The sequence below is a fragment of the Mustela erminea genome, chromosome 6, assembly GCF_009829155.1.
Source record: "Mustela erminea isolate mMusErm1 chromosome 6, mMusErm1.Pri, whole genome shotgun sequence".
NCBI lineage: Eukaryota > Metazoa > Chordata > Mammalia > Carnivora > Mustelidae > Mustela > Mustela erminea.
Genome location: NC_045619.1, coordinates 101,987,279 through 102,009,958, shown reverse-complemented (window position 1 = coordinate 102,009,958; position 22,680 = coordinate 101,987,279). Strand labels below are relative to the sequence as shown.

Genomic DNA, 22,680 nt, shown 5'->3' with positions numbered 1-22,680 from the left:
AGAAGTTCACCATTAGAAGTTTATTCCTTTGGGTCAAGGCAGGATTTCTCTACCTTGGCACAAATGACAACTGGATGATTCTTTGGGATTATAGAGAAGGATGGTCCCCAGTTAAAATGCAAACAACCTGGAAGAGGCTGGCCCTCACCCATGACACATCTCTCAGTGTTTCCCAGACCCTTTCTAAGGGCACTAGTTGGCTAAGAGCAGCATGGGGAAGAGGAACAAAAGAAAGAGTATCCAAAAGAATCCATTTGTGGGGCGCCTGGGTGGCATAGTCAGTTACGCCTCTGTCTTCAACTCAGGTCATGATCCCAAGGTCCTAGGATCAAGCCTCCCTGAAATCCAGGCCCTGCTCAGCAGAGAGCCTGCTTCTTCCTCTCCCTCTGCCTGCCACCTCCCCCCGCCACCCCCCACACCACTTGTGCTGTGTCAAATAAATAAACAAAATCTTTCTTAAAATTTTTTTTTAAAGAATCCATTCCCACCAACCCCCTTTTTGGATTCTTCCTGGACCTCTGGGAAGAAGGATCTCTCAGCAGGCCCCTTAGAGAAAGGCCTGGGAGAAGAGCCCCACTCCCAAATGTTCTGAGAATCTGTGGGGTACACCGTCGAGGCCTGGCGCTGCCCAAGGAAAATCAGTACAACTTGAAGGAAGCTGGCGAAGAACACAAAGGAGAGAAACCAAGACAATGCCCTGTCCATAAAGAATTCATGGATCTCCGCTGTGAGTTTCCTTCACCCTCCTGGAGAGGACTGGGTGGGCGTAATAACCATTTCTTGCTAAGCTTTGTCCATCACGGTCCAGCTTAGAAACAGGAAAAGCTCTGAGTCTTTCAAGTAGAAGAAATTTAACCCAGGGGATTGGGCCATGGGTGATGAAGGAGATAAGAAGCCAAGGGGGACAGCAAGACAACCCAGAATGCAGCAAAGCAGGAAGCCGCCTCACCTCCAGGGCTGGAAAACCAGCAGGGTCATGTAGCATTATAGACCCAGAGGCCCCCTAACCATTCGGCAGGAAGTAAATAGTAGGGGCTGCCTAAGAGGAGATGGGATTATGAAAGGAGAGAAGGAAGAAGCACAACGAACCGCAGGTGAGGTCCGATGTCTGAAAGCAGAGAGAGGAGCCTGGCTTCTTTCCTCCTCCCACCTACCTGTCCTCCTCCCACCTGTCTTCCTATTGGCTGAACCTACCCGGAAGCCGGAGGAAAAAGGAATCTGGGAAATGTAGTTTCCAGTAGTAATACAGCACAGCGCGGAGGAAACTAGAGAACAGATCTGTAAGCAAACCGGCAGGTGACTGGCAAAGGGGAAAAAAAAAAAAAAAAGAGGCTCAGAGAGAGGAAGTGATGGACCAGGATAAAAGTCCAGATCTTAAGGCTCTCGTCTAGGATCCAGAGAGTCCTTGAAGGCTGACGTGACAGCATGAAATTGGCAGCAGAAAAAAGAACGTAGTCCAGCCAGTTGGGCTTTAAAAAGAACTGAGATAGTGCTTACCTGTGAAGCAGAAACCTTTGAAGTACAGGAAGTGTCGTAGGGAGATACACAAAAACATACAAAAGTGAAAATTCACTGATCTGTATGCATAAGGTTAGTGTACTTTATGCATTTCGTTGTTTATGAATTATACCTCAGTTAAAAGAAACAGGAGTTCCTCCTGTCTTTTGGATCAAATCCTGCCATACTTTCAAGTGACATGATCTGTGTCTGGGGTTTGCTTCTAAACAATCAAGGGAAGATTGGAAGAATGGAGGAAGGCTGTATGGAGGAAACTGCCAGGAGCCCAAGCTGGAGTTCACAATATTATTTTCTCCCCTTTTGTGGACGTATATGTTAGTGCAAATTTCCATAATAAAATGTAAAAAAGAAAAAGGAGAAAAAAGGCTCTGGGGACCCTAGACACACAGACATGCCTCGATGCACTGGAGAGCTCAGTGCTGAGTCCAGTCCCAGCCCCCAGTTACCTTGACCGGGAAAGAGCAGCAGCCCCAAGCTGTGCATGCTGCTCTGAAATGTCTTCCCTTTCCAGGCAGCCTTGGACCCTCCGGATAAACACTTGCCCACAGAGTACAGATCTCAGGCTTGTACCAGGAGAGTGAACTGAGCTGTCTACACTCAGGCAGGCCCTTCACTCTCTTGGGAGCCCTCCTCCCCAGACGCACTCTTGCACCAGGACTTCCCAGCTCCCCACCAAGACCTATCCAGCCAGTCAGACCAACCACTGCAAGGATGAGTGCAGGGCCCTGCAGGGAGAGGGGTGGGACGGTGCCTAGGCAGCCTATGTCCGGAGAGTAAGTGAGACCCTCCCGCCAAAGGAGACAGTCCAAGTCACAAGGAGGCAGCATGGTTGTTGATTGAGCTTGGAGCCCAGGAATCAGGAACTCTGAACTCCAGGCTGGGTCTGCACAGACTGTCTGGGTGATATGAACAAGGCCTCCTCGTTTACTCCATAAATACATACCGAACACTGGGCATGGGCCAGACTGGGCTAAGCACTGGGAGCCGGACTTAAAGATTCCACCCAGACCATTGCAGAGTTCACAGCCTGGTGGGGCAGGAGGCGGAAAGCAGCAGGTCCCAGAATGCAGTCGGGTGGGAGCCGAGCAGCCTGGGTGGGATGGGGGGGTGCTCCCCAGAGCCCTGCTGAAGCTCAAGGACAGATGGGAGCTGGCCAGGAGCACAGAGACCTAAAGACCAGAGAGCCTGGCATCAGGGGACATGGGGGTGCTGTTAATGGGTCGCAGGGAAATGATGGGAAGAAAGGGGGTAGGGACAAGACCAAACCCCCTGGAATCCCGGTCTCCTCTCAGTGGCCCCCTCAGCCTCCGTCTTCTCACCCTTGAGGCGAGGGGGCTGGACGGGTGCGCTTTCAGCCTCCTCCCATGCGGAGGGATTCAGTCTCCTGGGTGAGGAAGCTGGGACTGAAGGCCAAGGTTGTCCAGCTTTAGGGCAGCTGCCCCTCCTCATCTTTGGGTACTGGGTCTACCCATTCCTCCCTGTCATCTAAGAACAGGGGAGCAGAGACCGCTGCCCTCTCTGCAGTGTCTTCTTGGTGACCTGCGCAGCACAGGGATGGATCATGCACAGGGAGGGCTGTCTGACTTGTTATGCCTTTGTAGCTTGTCTTAAAAAGTCACACAACAGGGCAGGAACTCCCAGGCATCCAGATGGATGCCAAGTGGGACTTCTGTTTCCCAGATGCTGCAGTTGGCTGGCTGGCTGACTGTGGGTCCCTGGGGGTCCCTGCACTCCCCATGTCTGTCAGCCACAGGCCCTTCCACTTTCAGAGCTGGCACCCAGCTGGACACAGCTCTGTCTGTCTCTCTCTGTTCCAAGTCAGTTCTGCCCTGCTCTCCAAGGCTCATCTGAGCATTGTCCACTGACTCTGCTGCCCTTTCCCACCTAGCCAACCCCTCCAGTCCTCCCCTGCTGGCCAGGCTTCCGAAGAAGGGAGGAGGCCCGGTTCCGGCCCTGCAGCCCTCACGTGCTTTCCCGGCCGCCCCCTCCCGCCCTGCATCGGGGCAGCCAAGCCTGTTCCTCTTCCCCGATTGCGACAGCTGCCTCTGCTCCCAGAGCTCCCTGTCCCCGCCCCGAAGGCCGGCTTGCTCCACTCCCACTTCCTGAGCCGGCGCTGGAGCCCTGGAGGCCAGGCCAGGGCCGGCCGCACGGCCCTCGGGGGCACGTCAGCCCGAGCCCTGTCCCAGGCCCTGGGCTTGGGAGCTTGCTGCCACCACTGCCCAGGACGTGCAGGCCTCCCATCTTCCTGCCCCGGCCTCCACCCATCTGGCCGACTGGCCTACTGGCCGCCATGCGCCTGCCATGGGCCGCCTCCCCCTGCGGCCTGGCCTGGGGGCCTCTCATCCTGGGCCTCTGCGGTCTCCTGGCAGCATCCCAGGCCCGACTGGTGAGGGAGGGGCCCATGTAGGTGGGTGGTGGCTGGCTTGGGAGGGCAAAAGGGGGTCTGCACAGCCCTCTCTCTAGTCCCTGTGCCCTTCCCAGCAGACCCCTGAGTAATTCTCCCCCCCACCTCCATCTCCCCGTGAAGGAGCGTCCATACCACACGGAGAACCGAACGTGCTGGGACTGGGAAAAGGAGTACTACGAACCCAAGCATCAGGTCTGCTGCTCCCGCTGCCCCCCAGGTGAGAGGCAATGGCCTGAGGAAGCTGAGGATGGGAGGTGAGTGGCAGGGGACTCTGGCCCACCCCGCTGCTGCCTCAGAGGGAAGACAGACACCATCTCCCAGGAAAGCCAGCAAGCCATCCTTCGTGGGTGGCTCTCCAGAGGACAGGGTCTTGCAGCGAGCAGAGCTGCAGAGGCAAGGGGGGATCCAGGTTCCCCTGACACTGCAGGGCCCGACTCCCATTCCAGGCACACACGTCTCCGTGGAATGCAGCCGCAGCCAGAACACCGTTTGTGCCCAGTGTCCCGAAAATTCCTACAACGAGCACTGGAACCATCTCTCCTTCTGCCAGCTGTGCCGCCCCTGTGACCAGAGTGAGTGGCAAGGGTCTCGGGGGAGGCTGGGATCACGCAGAGCGTGGGCCCTCCGCTGAGCTCTCCTGTCTCCCCACCAGTGCTGGGCTTCGAGGAGACCATGCCTTGCACCAGCAGACAGAAGACCCAGTGCCGCTGCCAGCCAGGAATGTTCTGCGTGCACTGGGACACGGAGTGTGTACACTGTGAGCCACTCTCCGACTGCCCACCAGGCACTGAGGCCAAGCTGACAGGTCAGAGGTTGCTGTGGGAGGAGGGCAGGAAGGACGCTGGGTGCAGGGAGCACCTTCCAGGGCTGGGGGCGAACCGCCCCAGGTAGTTCTCTTGGGTATAAAGAGCCGCCTCTCCTTCCCTGTGAAAGACCCACCACAGGGGTCTGCAGAGACACCTGGACAGAGGCAGAATCTCAGAAAGCTTCTCTCAGCAAGAGGAAGATCAGGAAAGGTGCCGTGGAATGAGATGGGCAGGCAGGCAGGGACCAGCGGAAATTCACAGCATGGAAAGACCTGCCCCCCACCCGTGCCTACTCACCGTGGCTGGCCTTGCTTTTCTCTTGCCAGATGAAGTCGGGATAGTTAACAGAAACTGTGTGCCCTGTAAGGCAGGCCACTTCCAGAACACCTCCTCCCCCAGGGCCCGCTGCCAACCCCATACAAGGTGAGTGTCCCCCCACCCCACTCCTCCACCATCCTAGAAGTGCCAGCTGCTGACCACCCTATGCTCGCACGCATGGGCTCACCCTGCCACTCCCAGCCCTGTGCCCACCTGAATCGGGCCTCTCTGCTGCAGGTGTGAGGAGCAGGGCCTGGTGGAGGCAGTTCCAGGCACTGCCCAGTCGGACGCCAGCTGCAGAAATCCCCCAGAGCACTCCGAGATGCCAGGTGAGGGCCTGGGGCTGAGGGGCACATGGGGCAGGGTGGGGGTGGGGGTAGGGTGGGGAGGGAAGTCTGGGAAGATGCCTTTATTCCTTCTATCTCAAAAAGTGGGGAAAAGCTGAATGCATCTCAGAATTGGGGCAAGTGGAGAAGTTCCTTAGGGAGTATCCCTAGGCCAACTTAACATATACTATTTTTATGTTATATATATATAACATTAAAAAATATATATAACATATAACATTTATGTCATATGTATATAACATTAAAAGATACATACATATGTGTATACATGTTATATATGTTACACATAACACATATCTATAACATGTATACACATATATATGTATATACATATATAATGTTATATATATACATATAACTTGTAAGTTACATACAATGTGTGCCAAGGACCACTCCTACTCTGACATGAAGTTGTAGCTGACATCACTGTCATCGCTTTGAACCTGCCACTGTCATATAATCTACTTACTAGACTGAGAATCTGTTTATTACATTACATGCTTATATTATTAGAAAATTCACCCCACATTTGACTCTTTCTCAGTTTGTTGCTTTTTGTTTGTTTGTTTGTTTGTTTGTTTCTGTGAGCTTATTAGTTTCCTAGCCCAGCAAATGATTGAGGGATATTTTCAATGACTGTAAAGATTATAGTTGGGAATTTATTAACTTTTTTTAAGTTACCAAATAATGATATCTTTCATTTATCAAGAGCTAGTGTGTCAGACACTCTGTCGGCACCTGACAATCACTAACTCATTTAATATATTTTTTTAAGATTTTATATATTTATTTGAGACAGAGAGAGAGCACACACAGGGGGAGAGGCAGGCAGAGGGAGAAGCAGGCTCCCCACTGAGCAAGGAGTCTGAAGCAGGGCTCCATCCCAGGACGCTGGGATCATGACCCGAGCCAAAGCCAGATGCTTAACTCACTGAGCTACCCAGGCGTCCCTAACTCTTTTAATCTTGCTTAATGACTCTACAAAGTACAGATGACCCTTGAACAACATGACTGCGCAGGTTCACTTATATGTGGCTTTTTAAAAAAAAAAATACAGCACAGTGCTGTAAATCATTTTCTCTTCCTTATGATTTTCTCAATAACATTTTCTTTGCTCTCACTTCATTGTGAGAACACAGTATTATATAAATACATAACCTGCATTAATCAGCTGTGTTACTGGTAAGGCTTCTAGCCAACGGCAGACTATTCAGAGTGAAGACTTCTTGGGAATCAAAAGTTATACATGGATTTTCGACTGCACGGGGGTCGGCGCCCCTAACCCCTATGTTGTTCTGGGGTCAACTGTAGTTCTGTTATTATGTTCACGGAAGGAAGGAGGTTCAGCAGAGTTTATGTGGCTTGCCCCAGATCACACAGGTGGTAACTGATGTTATGAAAACCTATACTCAGTTCTTTCTTACTCCAGAGCCCGTGCCATAAATGCATGCATACTGTAGAAAATCAGAAAATTCAGAGAAACAAAACTAAAAACCACCCACAGGACCATTACTTAACATATCCACTCTTAACATTTCTTAATATATCCTTCCAGTTGCTTTTCTAAAAGTGGAGTCATTTGAATATTTTGTAACTTGACTTTTCACTCAGATATATCCTAAATCTTTTTCCATGTCCTCTTGTTATTTTATAACCATGTATCATGCCACTGGCACTTTAGAGCTGGAATTTTAGACTGTATGTACCTAACCCCCTCATTTTACCTTTGATATGGTCCAAAAGGAGGAATGACTTAAAAAGTCACCCAACTGGGCTGGAACCCAGAGGTCTTGGACTCCAGGTCCAGTTTTTTTCCCAGACCTCCCACTCTATCCTCCCTTAAGCCCCAGGTTTAGGTGGATCAGAAAGGGCAAGCTTCCAGGATGCAACTCTCCAAGCCTTCCTAACCTTCTCCAGACACACGTGATGGGCACTATAGACTCTGCTGTGAAAGACAGAAATTACCAAGGCTACATACCAGAATCTGAGAAACCCAAGTCCCAGCCTCCCTTCCCTCCCCCTCCTGGAATTGGCCCTGAGCAAGGGGGTGGGGAACTTGCAGCCTCTCCTTTTTCACCCCCAGCAACACCCCACAGAGACAGAGGGGCAAACTCATCCCCTACAGTGGCCTCTCTCTAGGACAGACAGGTCCACAGAAGTGTTGCTCTACCCTGTGTCCTGAGTCGCTTACAAACCTAAGCCCCACCCTCCCTGTACTGCCTCCCACCCCCTTTTCCAGCCCTGGAAACCCAACTGCCCATGCATCTGTTCTGACCCACAAAGTGCCTCTTTCCCTGGTCTCTATGTGGTGGCCACCAGCACCACCCCCAAAGATCTCCATCCGTGAGTTGCTCCTGGCTGGCAGCAGGTCCTCTCCAAGTCCAACTTGGTTTCCCTTCTCTGTAACCCAAGGGAAGTTTCTCTAATTCTCCCTTTAGGAGCTGTAGTGGGTCTGGAAAGGAAAAGCTGCTCCCCCTTTTCTGTAGGTTGCCCAGACTACTGGAAACCTGGTCCTTAGGTAGCCCCCCACCCCACCCACCCTGCCCTTTCCCCTGTCATCACGGCTCTCCTGTCTGCTGTCCCCACAGGAACTATGATGGTGCTGGCCATCCTGCTGCCACTGGCCTCATTCCTGCTCCTCACCACGGTCCTGGCCTGCACCTGGAAGAGTCACCCCTCTCTCTGCAGGAAGCTAGGTAGGAAGAAGCTGGATACAAGCAGGGAGGCAGGCCTGGCCAGCTGGCTGCCCTCACCTGCATGAGGGAGGGAAGACTTGCGATGCCCGCCCCCAGCACGGACATCCTCTCCACCCAGCCCCCTATTCTGAGGCCGGAGATAAGGGCAACGATAGCCCTGGGAACCCACGGTGGGGGGCATATACCCCGGCAGGCTGTGAACAGAGCAAGCCAGGGGGCCCAGGGCCTACTGGAGGCCTGACCCCCATCTCATTTTCCGTTGCAGGATCCCTGCTGAAGAGGCGTCCAGAGGTAATGGGAAAGGCTGAGAAGGCAGCAGGGAGGGCCAGGCTGGGCTAAGTGAACAGGGTGGGATAGGCAGGGTAAGAGTCTGTAGGCTTCAACATCCACTCAACTAATAAGTGATTGAGCCTACCATGTGCCAGGTTCCGTTCTGGGCACCATGGATATAGCAGTGAACAAAGCAAAGTTCCTGCCCTCCTGGAGTTACAGGCCAAGGGAGCAAGACTAAAGTTAAAGAAATACATATCAGTGGGTGATAGTTGCTAAATAAAGCTCAGTAGGGGGACAGTGACAGTGGCAAAGGGTGGGGGTACATTATCTTAGAGTGGACAGAGAGGACCTCTCTGACAAACTGATATTTGAGCAGAGAGCTGAAGAAATGAGGGAGCCATCCATCAGAACATCTCAGGGAAAGTGCCCCAAGAAGAGGGGCATCAAGTGCAAAGGCCCTGTGGCAGGGAACATGAAGTGGAGTAGAGGAGAACAGTGAGCTGCCTAAGCATAGGATGGGGTGTGGGAATTCAAGAAAGCTGGGAAAGCCCATGTCATCAGTTGGTTCTCTGCCTCTCTCCTCCAGGGAGAGGAATCAAATACCGCTGATGGAAGCTGGGAGCCTCCAAGGGTCAACCCACATTTCCCTGACCTGGTAAAGCCACTTCTGCCCTTTGGAGACCTGGCCCCCGCTTCGGCCAGGCTCCCAGCACCCCCAGGTTTGGAGGAAGAGATGCTGCAGCAGCAGAGTCCTCTCAGCCAGGCCAGGGAGCTGGAGCCCGAGCTCCCAGAGCAAAGCCAGGTGGCCCATGGTGAGCCTAGGGCAGGTAGCAGGGAGGAGAGGGGGAGGGAAGGAAGAGTGGGGTGGGAGGGATGGTGGGTAGGAGGCGAGTGTGGGCCAGACGGAAATAAGAAGACTGAAGCAGAGCAAGACAGAGACTCCCAACAGCTTGCCATCAGCCCCTCTCAGTCGTCCTCCTTTCCCACAGGTACCAGCGGCATTCATGTCACCGGTGGGTCTGTGACTGTCACTGGCAACATCTACATCTACAATGGGCCGGTTCTGGGGGGAGCACGGGGCCCCGGAGATCCCCCTGCTTCCCCAGAGCCTCCGTACCCCACCCCTGAAGAGGGTGCCCCTGGCCCTCCTGGGCTCTCCACACCCTACCAGGAGGATGGCAAAGCTTGGCACCTGGCTGAAACAGAGACACTGGGCTGCCACGCCCTCTAACAGAGCCAAGGACCCAACTTGTCACCCATGCCTCTTGGAGTCTGGGAACAGCCAGGAGAAGGGATGTGCAAGAGCACCTTCTCCCTGAAGCTGCCCTACCCACCCAGGACTGACCGAGGGCCTGGGTCGGGCCCCTGAGAGGCAGACCATGAGGGGTCGGGCCTCAGACGCACCTCCGAGAGCAGGGCCGGGCACTGGCTGGGTAGGTACCCCCCACAAGACTCTCACCAGCAGCTGAGCGGGCCTGAGACTTCATTGCAGACCCTCCTGCCCAGGGGGCCTGCGACAGCTCAGCTTCCAGCACGGACCGGGCATGTGATGCTCACTGCCGCCCACCACGGCACTCGGCAGCCTCCACACGGCCCAGCAGGAGGCCGGCCACATGGTCATGGGTGAGGACATCGCGGGACCTCCAGCAGATTCATGGTGCTCCTCCCCAAGCTTCAGAGGCCCTTTGAGAGCCCACCCTTCACACGGACTGAAGTAGACCCTGTAGGAAGATGGGGTTCATGGAGGATCGCCCCTCCCCTCTCTGCCTGGACGGGAAAGGGAATGACTGACAACTGGGGGGTTTGGACACAGTTACTGGGTAGAAGGGAGAGTTTGGGAGGGGGAGGAAAATGGCAAGTGTATTTATAAATTGTAACCACATGCAAATAAAGAGATTGAGACCTAGATCACTCATTTTCTTGGGATTCTCAGAGAAATGCTGTTCCACTGGGGCAATGTCAAAGGCAAAGGTCAAAACATTAAAATACAATCCTACAAAGGGCTGGTGTATATAATTTAGGTGATAACAGTATTAACCTGGGTTGGCTGACAGGGTGCCAGACAGTGCTCCAGACACTTTATAGTATTAACTTATGCAATCCTCACTGCATCTCCCTGAGAGAGATACTTTCAATATTCTCCTTGAACAAATGGGGAAACTGAGGCACAGAGAGGGTAAATGACTTGCCCAATTCAGTTGCAAATGGCAAAGCTGGATTTCCACCCAGTCAGGCTGGTTCTGGAGGTAAAACCTTCACAAACCACACACCTGCATAGAATTTAACCCCGAAAAGATTAAAAAAAAGGGGGGGGTGGCGGGGAGGGTGGGTGGGGGCGGGGTGGGGGACTGGTTTTCTCAAATAAGCAGATCTTCTTCACGTCCCCCAGGCATTCAGTCGGAGCCAATTCTCACACCCCCAGCCACAGTGCAAAGTGGAAAGAGTGTTCTTTCCACATGGCCGGTCAAAGGGAAAGACACGCACTTCAGAGATAAAATATGAGAGACCAAGTTCACATTCTGTCGGTGAAGAGATCCAGGCCAACCTCCTTCGGTGCTCCTTCAGAAAGGGCACTCGTGATTTTTACTTGTTTATTCCGTTTTGTCTTATTTTGCTCAAGCTCTTCTGCTAGGAAATGTTTGGGCCCTAGAATTTATCTGTGTCACTGCCTGGTGGAGACAACCTGCACATGAAGGATTGTGAGGGAAGCAGCTGCCAGAGGACTTCGCCTTCCATAAAAGGCCACCGTGTGGGTCTAGTGTTAAGAACTCTGTTGCTGGCGCTCATCAGGATGGCACGGCTGCGGGACACGTAGCCATCTGAGCCAACTGAGCGGATGGGTTATTTAAGGTTGACCATGAAAGTATTAAATCCAAATTCCTTTTTTAAGAATTAAGTCATGGGGCACCTGGGTGGCTCAGTCAGTTTAACATCTGCCCTCGGCTCAGGTCATGATCCCGGGGTCCTGGGATTGAGTCCTGAGTCAGGCTCCCTGCTCAGTGGGGAGTCTGCTTCTCCCTCTACCCCTCTCCCTGTTCTTTTTCTCTCTCTCTAATAAAATAAAATAAAAAATTTTTAAATTTTTTTTTTAAAAAAAAGCTATAGTGAGCTGTATCTTTAGAGTTAATCCCCCTCTCTTCCAGTATGCCAGAGTCAGACTACGTGACTCCTTAATCATTACTCCAATGTATTTAGATAAAAACCAAATTTTATACATTTTTCAACAAAATAAAACGGATGAAAGCTTTTTTAAAGAAATGGTGCTAAGGCCCTAGGTGGCACCGTTCACACTTAGGACCACACCAGTCTGTGTGAATTTCTTAGGGCTGCCATCACAAAGCGCTGCAAACTGGGGGCTTCAAGAACAGAAAAGTATTTTCTCACCAGTCTGGAGGCTAGAAGTCCAAGATCAAGGTGTCAGCAGGGTGGGTTTCTTCTGAGGTTTCTCTCCTTGGCTTCCTGATAGCTGTCTTCTCCCTGTGTCTGCACGTGGTCTTCTCCCTCCTGTTTGTGTCCTAATCTCCTTTTTTTTTTTTTTTTTTTTTTTTTTTAAGATTTTATTTATTTATTTGACAGGCAGAGATTACAAGTAGGCTGAGAGGCAGGCAGAGAGAGAGAAGGAGGAAGCAGGCTCCCTGCTGAGCAGAAAGCCCGATGCGGGGCTCGATCCCAGGACCCTGGGATCATGACCTGAGCCTAAGGCAGAGGCTTTAACCCACTGAGCCACCCAGGCGCCCTAATCTCCTTTTTTTCTTTAATGAGAGAAAGAGCAGAGAGAGAGGGACAAGCAGACTCTGTGCTGAGCACGAGCCCAGTGCAGAGTGTTATCTCAGGAGATCATGACCTGAGCCGGACACTCAACCAGCTGAGCCACCCAGGGACCTCTAATCTCCACCTCTTATAAAGACACCAGTCAGATTGCATAAGGGCCGACCCAAATGACCTCAGTTTAATTTAATTAGCTCTTTAAAGACTATGTCCAAGCACAGTCGTGTCCTGAGGTACTGGCTATAGGACCTCCACATATGAATTTGGGGGGACATGATTCAGCCTATAACACAGCCCATGATTATTTTGCCAGAGCTGAGTTAACAGGCTCCAAGCCACACCAACAGAGCATGTTTAATATTGAGAGGAGCTCTCCCTAGATTGAAAGCTGATAGAAAAGCAATGAGGACAGCCTGTTGATTGTTATCTTCAAAAGAAAGAACCAGGGGCGCCTGGGTGGCTCAGTGGGTTAAAAGCTTCTGCCTTCGGCTCAGGTCATGATCCCAGGGTCCTGAGATCAAGCCCCGCATCGGGCTCTCTGCTCAGCAGGGAGCCTGCTTTCTCCTCTCTCTCTCTGCCTGCCTCTCTGCCTACTTGTGATTTCTGTCAAAATAAAAATAAATAAAAATCTTTAAAAAAAAAAAAAAAGCCTCTCCCTTCAGCTCAGGTCATGACCCAAGGGTCATGGGATTGAGCCCCACATCAGGCTCTCTGCTCAGCAGGGAGCCTGCTTCCTCCTCTCTTTCTGTTTGCCTCTCTGCCTACTTGTAATCTCTGTCTGTCAAATAAATAAATAAAATCTTAAAAAAAAAAGAAAGAATGAAAGAACCAGATACAAGAAGAGGTGAGAAGGGGACAACTGGGTCTGAATCCAGCTAGCCTCCCATACTTGACTTCTCTATCACACAGGGGACAAAGGCAACACAGACTGATGACAGCGTGGCTGCAGGGAGCCCAGGAAGGAGGCTAAGGCAGCAGTCCATAAGAGAGATGGACATAACTGGGTATAGAGTACTGGCAGTGGGAGATGTGGGGCTATGTTGTCCCAGGGTAATGAAGTTTTTATTTATTTATTTATTTTCAAAAGATGGAGCAGTTCACATTGACGGCTGTGATAAATTCTTTCTGCAAACTCCCCAGCAGACTTCTGTACCTTTCCTAGGAACAGAACCCCATTTCTGTACTAGGACAAAGATTCCATGATATTAGCAGAAGAGGCCCTTTCCCTAATCCCAGGAGCCAGTAAACCCGTTTCCTTTTGCCAGAAATTGGTTTAGGATGGACATGAGGTCCATTTCTGACCAATGATGTATATAGGGAAGTCTTCCTTCCCAGGACAAAAAACATCATTAGGAGAAAGTGTTTGGCTTTCTTTGTCCCTTCTTTCTTTGTGGAGGATGTTTGTGTGAGAACATAATGCCTGAGTTGTGGCAGCCATCTTGCTATCATGAGGAAAAGTCCAGGGAGATAAAAAGGATGAGGATGGAGGTCCTGGAAGAAAAGAAAAGAACATGGTTCATGAAACATTCTTTTTGTGTAAATCAGAGCAAGTTAAGTTTTCATTTTCTTTTCTGGTTTTAACTTTATTTTCTTGCTTTGGGTATTCATATGGATCAAAATTCAGAAAATATCAACAAGTAAACAGTGGAATGTCTCTTTTCCACTCCTGACCCTCAAACACCACAGTGCCCTTCCTGGAAGCAACCACTGTCACTGTTTCTGATGTTTTTTCCAGAGGTAATTTACAAATATAAACACTCATATTCCCTTCCTCCTTTTTTCCACATTCTCTGTATATCCTTCCCCTTGTCTTTTTCACTTAGCAAAATAGCTTGGCCATAATTCCACGTCAGTATCAAAAATCTCCCTTGTTGTTATATCTCCATCTACATAGTAGCCCATTATATGGTCACCCCATTTAACTAGATCCCTTTGAAGCATTTTAATTCATTTCTAATCTCACTATTAAAAACAATTCCAGGGGCATCTGGGTGGCTCAGCTGGTTCAGTGTCTGACTCTTGGCTTCAGCTCAGGTCGTGATCTCAGGGTCATGAGAGAGAGCCTGTACATACATAGCTGGGCTCTGTGCTCAGTTGGGAATCTGCTTGAGATTCTCTCTCTCCCTCTCTTTCTGTCCCTCCCCTGCTTTCACAGATGCATTCTCAATCTCTCTCAGATAGATAAATAAATCTTTTTTTTTTAAGTTCCACAATAATAACATATTTTGTTTTACACATGTGGGAGTATTGCTATCAAAAAATTGCTGAGCACCTGGGTGGCTCAGTTATTAAGTGTCTGCCCTCGGCTCAGGTCATGACCCCCGGGTCCTGGGATCCCTACTCAGCGGGAAGCCTGCTTCTCCCTCTCCCACTCCCCCTACTTTTTTCTCCCTCTTGCTATCTCTCTCTTTGTGCCAAATAAATAAATAAAATCTTTTTTTTTAATTGCTAGAAATAAAATTGGAGGTCAAAGGGTAGGTATATTTTATTTTGATAGCATTACTAAATCACCCTCCATAAAGACTGAACATGAGCTATTTTTTAAAGATTTATTTATTTATTTATTTATTTATTTATTTATTAGAGAGAGAATGAGCACAAGCAGGGGGAGCAGCAGAAGCAGACTCCCTGATGATCAGGGAACCCGATGCTGGGCTCAGGGTTTGATTCCAGGATCTTGGAATCAAGACCTGAACTGAAGGCAGACGCTTATCAACTAAGCCACCCAGGTGTCCCTGAACATGAGTTATTTTTAAGAGTGTCCATTTCCATATGCAAACACCAACTTTAGTGTGTTAGCAAACATTTTGATCTTTGCCAATCTGAAAGGTGAAAAATGTTATCTGAGTATAATTTTTATTTGCATTTCTTATTATGAGTGATCTTTTCCATTTTATTGCTAGTAAATATTTTCATTATGTTAAGAGTAATTTGGGGTGCTCAGGGTACTGGGATCAAGCCCCGCCTCGGGGTCCCTGCTCAGGAGGAAGCCTGCTTCCCCATCTCCCACTCCCTCTGCTTGTATTCCCTCTCTCACTGTGTCTCTCTCTCTCTGTCAAATAAATAAATACAATCTTTAAAATGGGGTGCCTGGGTGGCTCAGTGGGTTAAAGCTTCTGCCTTCTGTTCAGGTCATGATCTCAGGGTCCTGGGATCGAGCCCCACATCGGGCTCTCTGCTCAGCAGGGAGCCTGCTTCTCCCTCTCTCTCTGCCTGCCTCTCTGCCTCCTTGTGATTTCTCTCTGTCAAATAAATAAATAAAATCTTTAAAAAAAATTTTTAAAAAGAGTCACTTATAATTTACTTTCCACTGTCTGTTCATCTCTAACTATTTTTCTGTAGAACAATTTCCAAATGTTATCTTGCTATCCTTGAAATCACCTATTAAACTGATTTTTTTCTTCACTAACTGGTAACACTTCCATTAACATAAACCAAATTTGTGTAAGAATTTGCATTTACTTCTGGATTTTCAGGTTTCCTCTTTTCATCTGTCTTTTTAATCTGCTAGCACCCACAGTCTTCCAATTAATTTAGCTTTATATTTTAATATCTATTAGAGCTCCTTTTGATCTCCTTTTCCAGAATGTTTTAATGTTTTCTTACTTCCTTTTCTGAATAAACTTCAAGATCAGCGTCTTTAGTCCCCCTTCCCCTAAAAAAGCTCCCACTGGTATTTGTATTGAGATCGCACCAGATTTATATCTTACTCAGAACTAACATCTTCCTCACACTGGCTCCTTTTCAAGAACATGATGATATATTTTTAAAAATATATTATGTATTTATTTGACAGAGAGAAAGAGAGAGAAGCAGGGGGAGCAGCAGGCAGAGGGAGAGAAAGATAAGCAGGCTCCCCACTGAGCAGGGGGACTGGCTCTGCTCTGCTCCAGGCTCTGTGCTGGGGAGGTGGGGGGTCCAGGCAGGGCTCCATGAAGGGCAGAAGCCTGGGATCATGATCTGAGCCAATGGCAGATGGTTAATGACTGAGCCATGCAGGCGTCACAGAACATGGTGACTTTCAATGTGTTGATTCCTTTTGTGTGGCTTGTTAGTGTTTTAATGTTTAATTTTTTAAAATACAGATTATGAGTATTTCTTGCTAAGTCCTTTCCTAGGTGTTTTATCTTTTTTTTTAAGATTTTATTTATTTATTTGACACACAGAGATCACAGGCAGGCAGAGAGAGAGAGTGGGGGGAACTAGGCTCCCCACTAAGGAGAGAGCCCTATGTGGGGCTCAATCCCTGAACACTGAGATCATGACCTGAACCGAAGGCAGAGGCTTTAACCTACTGAGCCACCCAGGTGCCCCTAGGTGTTTTATCTTTATAAATGCTATAGAAATGGGATCTTTTCTGACTTAATTTTTTTTAACCCAGCTACCTACTGAATTCTCTTAGCATCTATAAGAGCTTTTCAGTAGATGCACTTGGGTCATCTCCTTTAAATCCTGTGAAATTATTCTCTACTATCTAATTTTTATATTTCTAAGATATTTTAATCTCCTCTAAATACATTGCTTAGTACCTTCAGAACAATGTTAAATGATCAACGGCTTTAATGAACATTACTGTCTTCATCCTGATTTTAAGGGGAATACTTTTAGTATTTCCCCATTTAGCAGGAATTGTAATAGATTTATTTTTATTACACTAAGAAAATATCCATCACTTACTATTTCACTGAGATTTTAATTTTTTAGATTTTATTTATTTATTTATTTGTCAGAAAGAGAGAGAGTGAGAGAGCGCACAAGCAGGCAGAGTGGCAGGCAGAGGCCAGAGAGAGAAGCAGGCTCCCTGCTGAGCAAGGAGCCCAATGCAGGACTCATTCCCAGGACCCCAGGATCATGACCTGAGCCGAAGGCAGTGGCCCAGCTGACTAAGCCACCCAGACGTCCCGTTTTTTTGTTTTTTTTTTTAGATTTTATTTATGAGGTTTTTATTTTTTAATTAATTTATTTGAGAGAAAGAGAGAGAACACAAGCAGGGACAGAGGGCGAGGGAGAAGCAGGCTCCCTGCTGAGCCAGGAGCCCGATGCGGGTCTGGATTCCAAGACCCTGGGATCATAACCCAAGCTGAAGGCAGATGCTTAACCGACTGAGCCACCCAGGTGCCCTTATTTCACTGTGGTTTTAAACTAACAATGGATATTGAATCTTTACAAAAAGCAAACACATGCCATTTAAGCCTCTAAAGAGTTCGTTATATATCTATCCACCTGATAAATTACATAAATTAGTTTCCTGATGCTAAACTATCTTTACTTTTCTGAAGAAACCCACACTTAATCTTGTTCTGTTTTTCTTTGAATGGACCTCTGGGATCCTGTTTGCTAATATTTTACTTCAGATTCTCATTCATGAACTGGGCCTAAAATATTGGTCATAGTTTTATAATTATATTTATATTTCTGTCAGAACCATTCATCTTAAAGGAATTCTACCTTAGAGTTAATTTAGTTGAGTATCTAGGACTGCCAGTCTCTCACCTCCCCCAACCCAAGGTCAACACATCCCCTAACCGTGCTTCTGCTCAACAGAGTTATATAGTTCTGTATCTTCTAGGCACCTGTTTCTTTTTATGTGCTTATCATGAAAAGATTTACTTGTTCTAAGTTGTATACCTCTGAAATCCTCAAATTATGGACTCACCCTCAAAACACCTGTTTGAATCCCAAAATTTGTATGGAACCAGAAAAGATCCTGAATAGCCAAGGAAATGTTGAAAAAGAAAAACAAAGCTGGGTATCACATTGCCTGATTTCAAGCTATACTACAAAGCTGTGATCACCAAGACAGCATGGTATTGGCACAAAAACAGACACACAGACCAGTGGAACAGAGTAGAGACCAGATATGGACCCTCAACTCTACAGTCAAATAATCTTTGACTAAGCAGGAAAAAATATCCATTGGGAAAAAGACAGTCTCTTCAATAAATGGTGCTGGGAAAATTGGACAGCCACATGCAGAAGAATGAAACTCGACCATTCTCTTACATCATACACAAATATAAACTCAAAATGGATGAAAGACCTCAGTGTGAGACATGAATCCATCAAAATCCTAGAGAAGAACCTAGGTGGTAACCTCTTTGACATCAGCCATAGCCACTTCTTTTAAGACACGTCTCCAAATACAAGGGAAACAAAAGGAAAAATGAACTTTTGGGACTTCATCAAGATAAAAAAGCTTCTGCACAGCAAAGGAAACAGTCAAAAAAACAAAGAGGCAACCCACAGAATGGGAGAAGATATTTGCAAATGACACTAAAAAGGCTGATATCCAAGATCTATAAAGAACTTCTCAAACTCAACACCCTAAAAACATAAAATCAAGTCAAAAAATGGGCAGAAGACATGAACAGACACTTCTCCAAAGAAGACATACAAATGGCTAATAGACACATGAAAAAATGTTCATCATCATTAGCCATCAGGGAAATTCAAATCAAAGCCACATTGAGACACCACCTTATGCCAGTTAGAACGGTAAAAATTGACAAGGCAAGAAAACAAATGTTGGAGAGGATATGGAGAAAGAGGAACCCTCTTACACTGTTGGTGGGAATGCAAGTTGGTGCAGCCACTCTGGAAAACAGTGTGGAGGTTCCTCAAAAAATTAAAAATAGAGCTACCATATGACCCAGCCATTGTACTACTGGGTATTTACCCCAAAGATACAGATGTAGTGAAAAGAAGGGCCATATGCCCCCCAATGTTCATAGAGCAATGGCCACAATAGCCAAAGTGTGGAAGGAGCTGAGATGCTCTTCAACAGACAAATGGATAAAGAAAATGTGATCCATATCTTGGTACATACAATGGAATATTACTCAGCCATCAGAAAGGATGACTACCCAACTTTTGCATCAACATGGACAGGACTGGAGGAGATTATGCTAAGTGAAATAAGTCAATCAGAGAAAGTCAATTATCATATGGTTTCACTCATATGTGGAACATAAGACATAGCATGAAGGACACTAGGAGAAGGAAGGGAAAAATGAAGGGGGGAGGAATCAGAGACAGAGACAAACCATGAGAGACTATGGGCTCCAGGAAATAAACTGAGGGTTTCCGAGGGTAGGGGGGGTTGGGTGAGCCCGGTGATGGGTAATTAAGGAGGGCACGTATATCATGGAGCACTGGCTGTTATACGCAAACAATGAATCATGGAACACTACATCAAAAACCTACATCAAAAACTAATGGTGTACTATATGGTGACTAACATAACATTAAACACACACACACACACACACACCTGTCTGATAAAACAGCTTGTCCAATCAAATAGGGCAATTCATGCAGAAACCAGTCCAAAGGAGGAAAAACAAGGCAGCCATTCCAGAGCAACAAGACCTCAAAAGGCAACTATTTTTACACTCAAGGCCTAACAACTCCCTTTGGGATTAATCCATTTGTAAAAAACTTTATCAGCATTGTCCAATAGAACTTTCTGTAATGATAAAAATTATTATCTGTGTTGTCCAATATGGGAGCTGCCAGCCACATGAAGGGAGGGGCAGATGGAGAGGGAGAAAGAGTGTCAAGCTGACTCTGCTCTCAGCCCAGAGCCCAGTGCAGGGCTCCATCCCAGGACCTCAGAACGTGACCCGAGCAGAAACCAAGAGTCAGCCACTCAACCGACTATGCCACCCAGGCACCCCTGGAGGAACTAAATTTTAAATTTAATCTAATTTTATACTTATTTTTTTAAGATTTTATTTATTTATTTGACAGACAGAAATCACAAGTAGGCACAAAGAGAGGGGGAGGTAGGCTCCCCGCCAAGCAGAGAGCCCGATGCAGGGCTTGATCCCAGGACCCTGAGATCAGGACCTGAGCCACCCAGGTGCCCCAATCTAATTTTATATTTAAATAGCTACATGTGGCTAGTGGCTACCGCACTAGACTCTAGCACAGCTTTAAGTGGTCTATGAAGAAACCGGATTCAATGAGCCTATGGTTACCAACAGCTGGGAAGGAACAAAGAGCCCAGGAATTGAGGTATTCATGGATTCATCAAATATCAAATATTTTAACTACTGAGCACCTACTATGTGCTAAACATTGTTCTAGGTATCAAAGATACAGAGCTAAGCAGACCATAAGGGCACGCTCTTGCTCTCATTAGATGAGACAGATGATCAAAATAAATTGGGAACAGTAAGTGTTAAACTGAAAACTGAAATAAGGAAATAGTGAAAGTGAGAGTAACTACCTAGCTACTTTAGACAAGAGTTCATGAAGTCTTTTCGAGGAGGGGGCATCTGAACTGAACACCCAGAAGGAACCAGTGTTCCTCTTGGAATATTCAGCTAGTGTGAAAGTGCCTGGGATCTTGGGACGTCAGAGTTAGGGGAATACATGTCTAGGCTAGAGTCAGGTGGGTGGGGGCACGCCAGATGGAGTCAGTCTTATCACAGTGGGCTTCATAAACCAAGATAAGGACTTTCATTATATTCTAAATTCAGAGCTGCCATTGGAAGGTTCTGAGCAAGGGATAAGTGCCATCTCTTTTCATGTTAAAAAGGATCAATCTGGCTGCTTTGAGAGAATAGACAATAGGACATTATTATCTGTAATAATCCAGTGGGTAATGAATAAAGACTGGAACCCGAGAGACCAGGTAGAAGGCTCCTGCGATAGACAGATGGGGAGAGTGTACAGTTTGAAGATATCTCTTGGAAACAGAGTCAGCAGGACTTGTTGATGGCCTTGGGTCTCAGCTCATACTCTGTGGCCTTGGACTACTCATTTATTAAACTAATCCAAGGCTCACTTTTAAAATTAGCATTCGGGGGGCACCTGGGTGGCTCAGTGGGTTAAAGCCTCTGCCTTAGGCTCAGGTCATGATCTCAGGGTCCTGGGATCGAGTCCCGCATCGGGCTCTCTGCTCAGCAGGGAGCCTGCTTCCTCCTCTCTCTCTCTCTCTGCCCGCCTCTCTGACTACTTGTGATCTCTCTCTGTCGAATAAATAAATAAAATCTTTAAAATAAAATAAGCATTCGGTAAGTATTAAATGAGTATTCACTATATACCGGGCATCAGAAGATAACACAAACAAGACGGACTTACTACCTAACCTTCCAAAGTTTGAAAAATAATTACAGTAAAGTAAGTGCTATAAAGTAGAAACATACCATATCATCAGAAACCTAATCTAAGCTTGAGGATCAGGATAAGCTCCCCTGAGGAAATTCAGGATGTGACCTGCAGAATAATTAAGGTGAGCTAGGTGAAGTGGGGAGGAGAGAATTCTCCCAGTGGAAGGAGGGAATGGTGCGTGCCAAGGTCCCGTAATCAGAAGAATAGCTGGGCTGGAACTTGGGAACAGAGAGATGAAGCTGGAGAAGTAGGTAGGAAGCTGATCAGCCTGACTTACAACTGTAATAACGATTTTGGACTTTAACAGCAATAGGAAACCACTTAAGTTTCTTTTTCCTCCCACACTTTAGTTTTTAATTCTTCTTCATTTCACATTTTATTAAGTCATAAGATACATATGGTAAACTATGTAAAGTATACTGATCTTAAGTGTACAGCCTGAAGAAGTGTTACAACTGGGTTACATCCCAGAAGATACAGAACCTTCTTAGCGTCCCAGAAGATTTCACGCCTCTCCCCCCTCAGTAAACCTTACTGCTTGGGTCTCAGTTAACATTCTGGGAGATAGGTAATATATCTTGAGATAGGGGTGCCTGGGTGGCCCAATGGGTTAAAGCCTCTGCCTTGGGCTCGGGTCATGACCTCAGGGTCCTGGGATCGAGCCCCACATCGGGCTCTCTGCTCAGGGGGGAGGGAGCCTGCTTCCTCCTCTCTCTCTCTCTGCCTGCCTCTCTGCCTACTTGTGATCTCTGTCTGTCAAATAAACAAATAAAATCTTTAAAAAAAAAAAATATATATATATATATATCTTGAGATACAGGATATCTCCAGAGATGTTCACTATTCATCTTATGACTTGTCCCCGTCAATTAGTCTATAGAGATACTCATGATTTAACTTGTGACTTATCCCCATCAATTAGACTATTAAGCTGTCTATTTAGCCATTTTATGTCTGACTTCTTTTAATCAATATCATGTTTTCGAGATGTATCCTTGCTGTTGCTAATATCGGTAGTTTGGTTTCTTTTTAAAATTTTGCCATGCAGGGGTGCCTGTGGCTTCATCGGTTAAGTGTCTGACTCCTGATTCGGCTCAGTCATGATCTCGGGGTCATGAGATCAAGCCCGGCATCAGGCTCCATGCTGTGGAGTCTCCTTGGGGTTCTCTCTCTCCCTCTCTCTCTGAGTCTCCCTCCTGCTCACACTCTCTCATTCTCTCTGTAAAAAAATTTTTAAAAAACTTTGTCATGTAGTATTCCACTGTATGAATACACCTGAATTTGTCCATTCTCTTGGTTCTTTCTAACTTAAGGATTGTTTCAAGTTTTCAGCAATTCTGAATAAAGTTACTACAAATATTCTTATACATGTCTTTTTACAGACATATGCACTCTTTTCTCTTGAGCATATACATAGAAGTAGAACTGCT

At 47.3% G+C, this 22,680-nt stretch overlaps 2 protein-coding genes across 3 annotated transcripts in view; one reads left to right on the top strand and one right to left on the bottom strand.

The window, feature by feature from the left end:
- The first annotated feature begins 3,564 nt into the window (after positions 1–3,564).
- LTBR (lymphotoxin beta receptor) lies at positions 3,565–10,273 on the top strand. The gene is given in 12 exon segments (XM_032349021.1): positions 3,565–3,904; positions 4,046–4,142; positions 4,372–4,497; positions 4,578–4,730; positions 5,058–5,154; positions 5,287–5,378; positions 7,985–8,092; positions 8,358–8,383; positions 8,952–9,177; positions 9,355–9,572; positions 9,574–9,599; positions 9,601–10,273. Coding segments are annotated over 12 exon segments (1,374 nt in total). The 5' UTR covers positions 3,565–3,808; the 3' UTR covers positions 9,710–10,273.
- A 2,634-nt stretch (positions 10,274–12,907) lies between these two features.
- The window catches only part of VAMP1 (vesicle associated membrane protein 1), a 77,518-nt gene continuing 67,745 nt past the window's right edge, over positions 12,908–22,680 (bottom strand). For both annotated transcript variants that reach the window (XM_032349027.1, XM_032349028.1), the window contains exon 6: positions 12,908–13,624. In XM_032349027.1, the coding sequence (XP_032204918.1) occupies positions 13,407–13,624 (218 nt within the window). In that variant the 3' untranslated portion in view covers positions 12,908–13,406. The remainder of the gene's footprint in view (positions 13,625–22,680) is intronic.